Source organism: Pituophis catenifer, unplaced genomic scaffold (genome assembly GCF_029215685.1).
Source record: "Pituophis catenifer annectens isolate HBS135680 unplaced genomic scaffold, rPitCat1.0.hap2 SCAF_3, whole genome shotgun sequence".
Lineage (NCBI taxonomy): Eukaryota > Metazoa > Chordata > Lepidosauria > Squamata > Colubridae > Pituophis > Pituophis catenifer.
The window spans coordinates 40,612,797-40,621,989 of record NW_027256883.1 but is presented as its reverse complement, the minus strand read 5'-3'; the positions used below and the strand labels follow the sequence as shown (position 1 = coordinate 40,621,989).

General features: G+C 34.3%; 1 protein-coding gene across 2 annotated transcripts; it reads right to left on the bottom strand.

The window, feature by feature from the left end:
• Positions 1 to 222: 222 nt before the first annotated feature.
• On the bottom strand, positions 223 to 8,906 carry CYP7A1 (cytochrome P450 family 7 subfamily A member 1). Of its 2 annotated transcripts, none has more exons than XM_070942266.1 (6): positions 8,783 to 8,906; positions 7,767 to 8,031; positions 5,946 to 6,559; positions 3,951 to 4,081; positions 3,505 to 3,680; positions 223 to 1,161 (listed from the first exon to the last, which is right to left on the bottom strand). In XM_070942266.1, exons 1-6 carry the CDS (start codon positions 8,860 to 8,862, stop codon positions 865 to 867), a joined length of 1,563 nt encoding a protein of 520 aa, XP_070798367.1. In that variant the 5' UTR covers positions 8,863 to 8,906; the 3' UTR covers positions 223 to 864. The 2 variants fall into 2 exon arrangements, with proteins under 2 accessions (XP_070798367.1, XP_070798368.1); XM_070942267.1 differs by having other exon boundaries at positions 7,791 to 8,031.
• Positions 8,907 to 9,193: the final 287 nt, after the last annotated feature.

Sequence of the window (9,193 nt, the reverse complement as noted above, 5' to 3'; positions counted from 1 at the left end):
GAATAAAATAGTGTGAGGTTACTTTGGTCTATCCGCAAGTAAACTGTCAGTGACCTTCTATTTGCTCATGACCCAGAATTCTTATTTTTCCCCTGACATTTTCCTCTGAATATCTTTTTAGATGTTACATATTGAGCAGATTTTGGTTGGTTCTGTACCACGGGATGTACCATTGAAAATTGTCTGAGCCGAAGAATAAGAAATCATTCTTAAAGCTTTCCAGGATGAATAAAATATTTTATTGAAGAAAAATAAAATCTATACTCAGTAGTTATACACAAACAAACAGAAACCCACAATACCCATATCTTCATCTGGCATGATGTTATAGATCAGGGTTTACAAAAGCCATAAGGAAAGCTGGCCCACCCTTGTCTGAAAAAGTATTTCATGCTCTTCCAGTATTAGGATGAGTTTTGTACACATTTTATCAGTGACCTAAGGTCTAATCCATGATCTTATGTTCTCAAGTTTTATTTGCAAGTACGTAAAAGGCAGCATGGTGCAAGGTTATTCTATTGCTTTCAAAATGTGGTGAAGTAATCTTGTCTCTAACTTTAATCTGGAAGGCTTTGGGGTTATGGACGGTCAACCCTTCTTTCATCTTTTCCTTTTACTCTGATTTGGTCTCAAAACCAATACAAACACATTTAGTGGACTGAACTCTCTGTAGCACTCACAAGAATCAGTCCAGAAATCTGATTTACACTGAAAAATATTTACTATACAACCATATAAAACAATGATAGCAGTTTCTTCAAACTGTCTCATTTTTTTTTAATATATTGCAATAACACCCTTACTCGATGGACCATTCCACCTCTTTGGAGGACTGATGCTAAGACACAATAGTGCTCTTCACATTCATGGAAGTTTTAATCTGTACTTGAAATCTATATCATTTGAAGGTTGCAAAACACCAAGTCCAGCTCGCGATTGATCCAAAGAAGGGCATTTTACATTCTTGTCTATTAGCTCCACTTCAAAATAGAAAAGCAAGAAAGTCAGAAATTGCTTGATTTCATTAATAGCAAACAGTCTTCCAGGGCATTTTGCCAATCCTGTTCCAAATGGCATATAATAATATTTTAATTTGCGACCATTATGGCAGAAAGTTTTTTCTTCTCCATTTTCTCCAATATAACGATCAAATTTGAATGTCTGTAACAAAATTCAAAGCAGCGTATCTGTTAACTCAGCAATTTCTAAAGAAACCTTAAGATAATTTGAAAGTTGCAAATGAAAACTGACATTCTTTTTCCTGGTGATTCGGAAATCAATTGCTGAATATGTTACTAGCAGATAAATTAAATATGATGATATATTTTGGAATATTAAACAACTTTCAAGTAAAATATTGGATAAAATGTTGGAAATATGTAAAAATTTCAGATCAAATTAATACTTTAAAACAGCACTTTGAAGTGGAAAAACTTTGAGTGAAAAAATAAGCAATAAACTCTACTTCCTTTTTTACCCAATGAGTAGCCATAGCCTTGATCTTTTGCATTTAGTTTGTCACTTCTAATGTTATCACTGTCTATAGATATTATTTCTTTGCTTTCTACTTATTTCAGAAATTTTTTAGGGAGTAAATGTTTTCCTCTTCATCATTAACGAGTATGAATTCCAAAGCAACAATCACTCTGTTTCAATCTGTCTATTGTTTATTTACTACATTTTTATCCGGCCTTTATAATTTTTATCAATAGCTCAAGGTGGCAAATCTACATTAACACTCCTTCTTCCTCCTATTTTCCCAACAACAATTAACTATATGAGGTGGGTTAGGTTGAGGGAGTGTGAATGGTCCAAAATCACCCAGCTAGTTTTTTTGCTTAAGGTGGGAAAAGAATTAACAATCTCCTAGCTTCTAAGCCAGCACATTTTCCACCATACCAAACACACTCTGTCTGACTCTTTCTGTTCCCCTCTCTCTCCATATATGTATATATATATACATTTTCCCGAATGCCATCACTCTGCTAAACAACTAATTCCCACAACACTGTCAAACTATTTAATAAGACTGTATTACTATTATTCTTCTCATCCTTCCTATTAGCTATCTCCTGCCACTTATGACTATAACCTTGTTGCTTGTATCTTTACGATTTATATTGTTTTATTTAGTTTACTAGTATGATTTGATTGCTTATTTAGTATCCTATGATTATCCCTAAGTGTTGTATCTTATCATTCTTGATGAATGTATTTATTTTATGTACACTGAGAGCATATGCACCAAAGACAAATTCCTTGTGTGTCCAATCACACTTGGCCAATAAAGAATTCTATTCTATTCTATTCTATTCTATTCTATTCTATTCTATTCTATTCTATTCTATTCTATTCTATTCTATTCTATTCTATTCTATTCTATTTGCATTGTTATCATTTAATTTTAACTTTCTCAAAATTATGAACTTCTGGGCAATAGTGGCAGATTGAAGGTGGATCCATAAGAATGAAACTGCCAGATATGACAAAAAAAGAAGCCTGTGAATGGATTGGCTCTTTGGAACTCCTTTCCAGATCAAGGAGAGGGCTAGGATTACCCACAGGTTTGCTTTATCCACAAGCTTCCCATGAAGAGATAGTAACATAGTAATCTCCAGCAGGTTTGAGAATTATGGAAATCTGTGGAAAATCATCATACTTAAGCCATGGTTTAGCACCTTCAAAAGCACCCTGGATTTGCCTACTACCTTTCTTAACTATTCTAGGAAGTTATCTGCTAATGATATGTTTGGTTATTAATAATCTTCTGAATACAAGATTTATCATGCCAGGAGTTCCCTTGTGCCCTGGATTAATAAAGTTTTATTTAAATTTAAGGATTAAAAAGAAGAAGAAAAAACTTTTGGAAAACAGCAAAAAGGGGACTACAATGTTAATTTTGGAAAAGTAAGGGGCTAGGTGGACTTGAAAGAATATTTCCTATGAGATACTTCAAATGGTGTGAAAGAATATATGAAGATTTCTTTTTTTCTTCTATCTCTTCGCACTTTTTTCTTTACTGTTTATATTGTTCGTTTGTATTTGTATTTATCTTTGTATTGTATACTTCAATAAAATTATCAGCAAAACACATTATTTGGCATCTAATTCTAGCATTTATGGCTTATTTCTTGCTAGATCCAGAGTAGTGTGCTGTATATTAACTCTTTCTACCTATAATCACGGTTTACTTAATAACCTCAGTCTATTTCTTTCCCAGTAATTTATCAACATCGGTAAAACATAACGTCTTAGGAAGCTAAAACTGAAATAATTATTGGGATGATATTTAAACTGATTAATTATATCATTATGAAGGAAAATTATTAATCCACCTAATTATTGGTAATAGTGAGGCAAAGATGGAGCCTGAGCAAATACTGATATTATTCAGTATTAAGTTCTTACCTGTGGGAGAATTCACTGACCAGAACCCAAATTGTTTTATAATATAGAATAATTTCTTCCTATTCGTAGTCAGGCAAACTGTTTTGGAAAACTCACCAGTGGATCAGGATAAATTTCAGGATCAAGATGCAACAGCTGGGGATAAACAGCTATGATGTCGTCTTTGCGGATATTGTGGGAATCGCTGCCCAATTGCAAAATGAAATCTTTCTTTGCAACTCGGACTGTCATGGATGCACTGGAGAGTCTTAGTGCTTCTTTTATAATGCTCTCTGTGTAAAGAGAATAGGAATGAACTTTCATCTAAATGTAAAATAAACAGCTGTGTTACTGTACCGATAATAAAGTCAAAAGTAATCTGATCCAGTAAAAATGAAAAACCAAAATCAATGCATGAACTATTGTTCCAGCCAAGCATACTATATTTCATCATTAGAGCAGGACTAAGATTATTATCCAGCTGATTTGTTCTGATAATTAGTGGTTTTTAAATTCTAGCAGATGGGAGTTCATATATTTCAGCAAAAGTTAACCAAGCGTACCTAATATAGGCATGTCATCTAGCTGTTTTTGATTCAAGCAAATGGGTTTCCTGCTTGAACAGATCTTTTTGCCAGCATCTTTTAGAACTTGTTCTGCCTCTTTTGTAGCTGCTTTCATTGCAGTGGGATTCCTGAAAGAAAAAGACATAGTGAAATCACAATACAAATGTTTATTATTAATCATCTGTGTTGTCCATCTTGCTGAGGTGATTCTAGACATTAATCTAAGCCATACAATGAACAGTAATAAAAATGCATTATTACAGTCATTGTACACTATCCTCAGAAACAGCTCCAGATTGTGATAAGTTTCAGGCAGGCCTTGCCTTGATAATCATATCTTTAAAAAACCAAGACAGAAAGCATGGCCATTGACAGCATTTCTGTCTTGACTCAGGTATGAAATGTGGTTGCATGGCTCAGTTTGCCTATGGAAATGTTCTGTCTACATCCTCTCTATGATCAGCTTTACTGCTTTTCATTTTACTTCTCAGTCTTAGTACCCCACTATCAAAATGTATTCTGAAAGCTTGTTTTTAACTTCATATACTCCAAAAAGGAAACAATTGAGAAGTTATAACATCCTAAGTACTGGAGACTCAAGCATCAGAACCTGGAAATTGGCATGTTGTAACTTTAACAGAACTAAATTTATATTTCTGCAGCAATTATGCCTAAACAAGTTGCACAATTATTTTACGGTATTCAGTTCAGCCTTTTTTACAACCCTTAAGGCATATTAAACCATTCAATCAAGTTTATTAGGATTTAGTTCAGTTCTCCAAGATGTGTTCCTAATGCAATTGTGAAGCCTAAAGCTAATGTTCCAAGCATTAAGGCCCAAACATGGACCATGATTCCGACTTTGTGGTTCAGAATCATGTCTGATCCTACAGAGCTAGTATTTCTGCTGATGATAGACAACTACCAATCTTGTTGGCATCAAATTTCTATGGCGATATTATGTAGTTTCATCTTTTCTCCTGAATACATAGGTCAATTAACCCTTATGGAGGTCAGATTAATGGTAAACGAATCGATATGGGACATGTATCATCAGAATAATCTCATCAATGTTCTTAAATGTTATTGCCAAATTAGGATGCTGCAAGCGTTTGTTACAGGGTATTTACACAATCTAACTCTGAGCAAATTTAAATGGCCTTTTTTAGAATTTATTTTAATGCTCTTCCTTTTGTAATATTGGTTTCATGAGATTCCTTATCTTCAGAGATGTTCTCTAAAAGATTCCTGGCCATCATGGAATCGGTAAATGCAGATTATCCTAGGATAACAAATCCTGAATTTCTGTCCAGCATAAGCTTTGTAAGAGTTCTGATTTGAAGTTGTTAGGTAATATTGGTTTGTAAAAGGTTGTCCTAAGCTTTGTAGCAAAAATGGAACATATAAATAGTGTTTTACAAAGTAATAACCTACAGCAGTACAGGTGCAAAAGACCAAGTCCACATGTGAAATTCCAATTTAACTGATTTATTGCTAAAAGCCTATGTACAGGAATCTTCTCAACTTATGGTCAGGTTAATGGGTCAATGGCAATCAAGGTGGGGAGTTGTGGACTTTCTCTGTGGCTAAGTAATGATTCTAGTCCAGGGGTGTCCAACCGGAGGCCCGCGGGACAGATGTGTCACATGCAGGCCATGCCCAGCCCAGCTCCATGAAGGGAGAAAATGTTGCGAAATGTCACGTGACAGCAATATGACACTGTGAATTTGACACCCGTGTTCTAGGCTGATCCCTCTTTTTACTTGTCCCCTGGCTCTGCCATTCCTTCTCTATAGACCTCTAATAAGTCGTGCTTTATTAATAGTGTCTGAAATCAGACAGGCAGAAGAAAATGTTTAACAAATATCATTAATATATTTAAAAATATCATCCAGCATATCAACTACTACTGACCATTTAGTCAACAGTAAATAAACTGACCATAATAAACAGAAATAGTTTTCTTGTTGACCGCTATTTATATGAACTCACCTAATAAGATAGAATGAACTCCAAAATGTAGCAGGTATTGTGTTAGCTTGTGATGCCCACAGGATTGCAAGATGTGTCTTTGCTTTATCCATATCATCAAAGGTGGACAATGTATCATTCAAGTACATACGGAGAGAAATGAGTTCAGAAATGTTTTCTCTTTTTTCAAGGTTCTCATGGAGCAGAGCCTTAGCTAGCTTCTCTCGTGCACTGTAGGCATTTTTAAATAGATGGATTGGAAGACCTGCTACAAGAGCTGGGAAGATTTGGTCAAATTCCTTGAAGTTCTCCAGAGCACTGAGGATACGTGCTCTCTGGGCTTGTTGACTAGAAGCAAGGAGCTTGTCATGATGTGTATTAAATTCTGTACCAAAAAGTGTTAAAAACCCAGATTCAAACATCACACGATAGCAGAATTCATAAAGCTTATCAGTGACCCAGTCATTGAGATTCATTTTTTCTGCACTTGACTCCACCATGACATAATGCAGGTTCTCCATCATTGTTTCACTGAGAAATGTTAAGGCATTACCCTGCAATTTTCTTATGATGGTATGGTGTATATTCTCAGTAGTGAATCCATCGTTTGGATCAATGCTTGCGTGTCCAAAGGCCTGCCACCAAATATTAAGAATATTAATTGCCACTAATTAATTATCTAAATTATTCTCCTTTCCCTCTTCTTATTCTATTTTGATGGCATTTAACCCACCACAAATCATCTTAAAGGTAGAACTGAATGGCACTACTTAGAGTATTGTATGACCTGGTCTAACTGAATAAGAATGTGCATTTGAAATTGAAAGCACTTTATTTTTTCTATAGTTTATAAAAGGGGAAGAGAAACCATAAGAATGAGGTATACTTAAACATATTGCCTACTGATGGATTCTGAGTGATAGAGTACAGCCATTTAGAATTCCCATTTAGTAACCATTTAAATTCCGGAGATTCATCTATAATAGGAAATGGATTTACATCCATCATTGGCTTTATATGGTGAAGGAGAAAATGTTAGCAAATACTAAATCTGAAACCTATCTAAAACCTATCTTCCAGATTAAAAATCCATCATAATAATGATTATCTCTATGGCAGAAAATTTATACTTCAAATAATTTGTTGTTACTGTATGTATTCTGAGAAATGCAGCATTTACATTTCTGTTTTCCAACAGTAGTCTAAATTACAGAGGTGGGGAGATAAAATTTGACACTGAACTGGTTTCTTTATTTGAAAGATATAAATCATGCTGATACCAGCCTAAGGGCAAGTATTATCAGGCAAGAAAGCACAAAATTATACCTTGAATCAGTCAGACCAATCACTAAACTGATACTAAGTTAGAATCCTACATTTATATTCTTGCTTTCTCTGCTATTGTTATGTCTTTTGAAAATAAATAATTTAAAATGAAATTTCTAGGTATAACTGGAAGTTAGTCCCAATGAGTGCATAGGAAGTGTACAATAAATTCATCTGTATTCCCGCAATTTATCTTAAGTATGCTGGCATTGATTAATCAAAATCCATAAAGAAAATCAATCTCAATATACATTAAGGAAGTTTATTTTAGGTTGTAAAAGAAGTAGAGGCAATTTGAATTACTGAACTCTAAGTAAGACAAAGCAATAGGTAAATTTAATGTGAAATTTGGTTTCACCCCATTGGATTTAAAAGTTTGAATCTGAAGAATATTGGGACAGCATCCTTATTTTGTGCTAACAACCCCAAACCCCACACCAATCAGTATTTGGTGGCATAGTTTTTAAACTGAGCCCTTTACCCTGCCCACTTTCAACAGAAAAAGTACTTTCTTACTATAGTTATTTTTTTTAATGCTACCTTTGCTGAAGCTGCAAAATGGAATTTTTTCCAGTCCAGGTTTCTTCCTTGTTGCATCACTGCATGATAGGAGAAAGGATCTGTGAGGAAATGGACATATTTTCCAGCCAATTGGCATGTGAAAGTGGGACCATGCTTCTTTTGTCGCTCCCTGAGGAATTTGAGAGGATTGACCCCAAACTCTAAAGCACAGCCAAGATATGGAAGCATTCCATTCTCCAAAGGTGGCTCCCCTTGACGCCTAAAGAAAGGAATATATATTCATATTTACATAGAGTGTAAATTTACAATATAAATTAAGGTTTGCAATAGTGGTGAATATTTGTGGCTCGGGTGTAGGATGGGATCCCCTAAACTCCACTGAAGATGTTACCTAGCCTGGTAACTAAATGTTCAGAAACCAACCCACAAGCTGGGAGAAAGAACCTTCATTAATTATGGTTTTGCCTTGATGTTTGCTGTGCAAACACTATTTATAACTTGGTACTTTCACCATTACTAGGAAGACTTTGCTCTCCCCTGAGTAATAAATCTATTGAGGAGGTAGTAGAGAATTGATGAGAACTCAGTGATTTGAAGCTAGTCTGGAAGCTTAATATAGCTCCAATAATTAGAATGCCTCAGACCGATTGTAAATCAAATTCAATATAACCTATTTGCCAAGCTAAAGATATCATTCATACTTTGTTTACTTTGGGGCAGTTCATCTAACCCTTTAAATAAAATGCTGATTCACGATAAAATATGAATAATCTATTTATATATGATTACAATGTCTATTTATACATATCTCTATTTCTTTCATATATATTTTTTCTACATTTATGCTGCAAATAGATTATAGAATCCTTTTCTGCTTTCTTATACATATGCATGCAAACAATCAATCAATTAGTATCAATTAGTTAATAAAAAGAAAAAGATATTATTAAATATTATTAATATTATTAAAAGGGAGGAAAATCAGAGTTCATGAAAGTAATTTTCCTTACCTTCTTCTTACACCCAGAACATACCACAAACTACCACACAATACCATCATTGCTCCCCATGTCAAAAGCAAAGCCAACATGTCAGATAACTATAATAAATTCCAAAAATGGAAATGATACAAGTCTGAGACTGATACAGGCAATTTCAAAGGGCCACTTCTTAGATTCAGCAGGCTCACCTATTTATTTCACTGAACTAAAATAACCTGTGCAAGCTATTAATTAACTATTTCTGCACAAAATTTCTATGCTTGCCTTTGGAGCAAAAGCTTTGTGTAAAATTGGATTGCACACCTTAGATTTGACCTTGAGTTGATTATCAGTTATCAGGAAAGGTCCAAAGTAATCAAAGAAATTAATGGCTGATATTTTAAAGGTCTATCAGATGTGTTTTGTCTAACAAGTATAGTT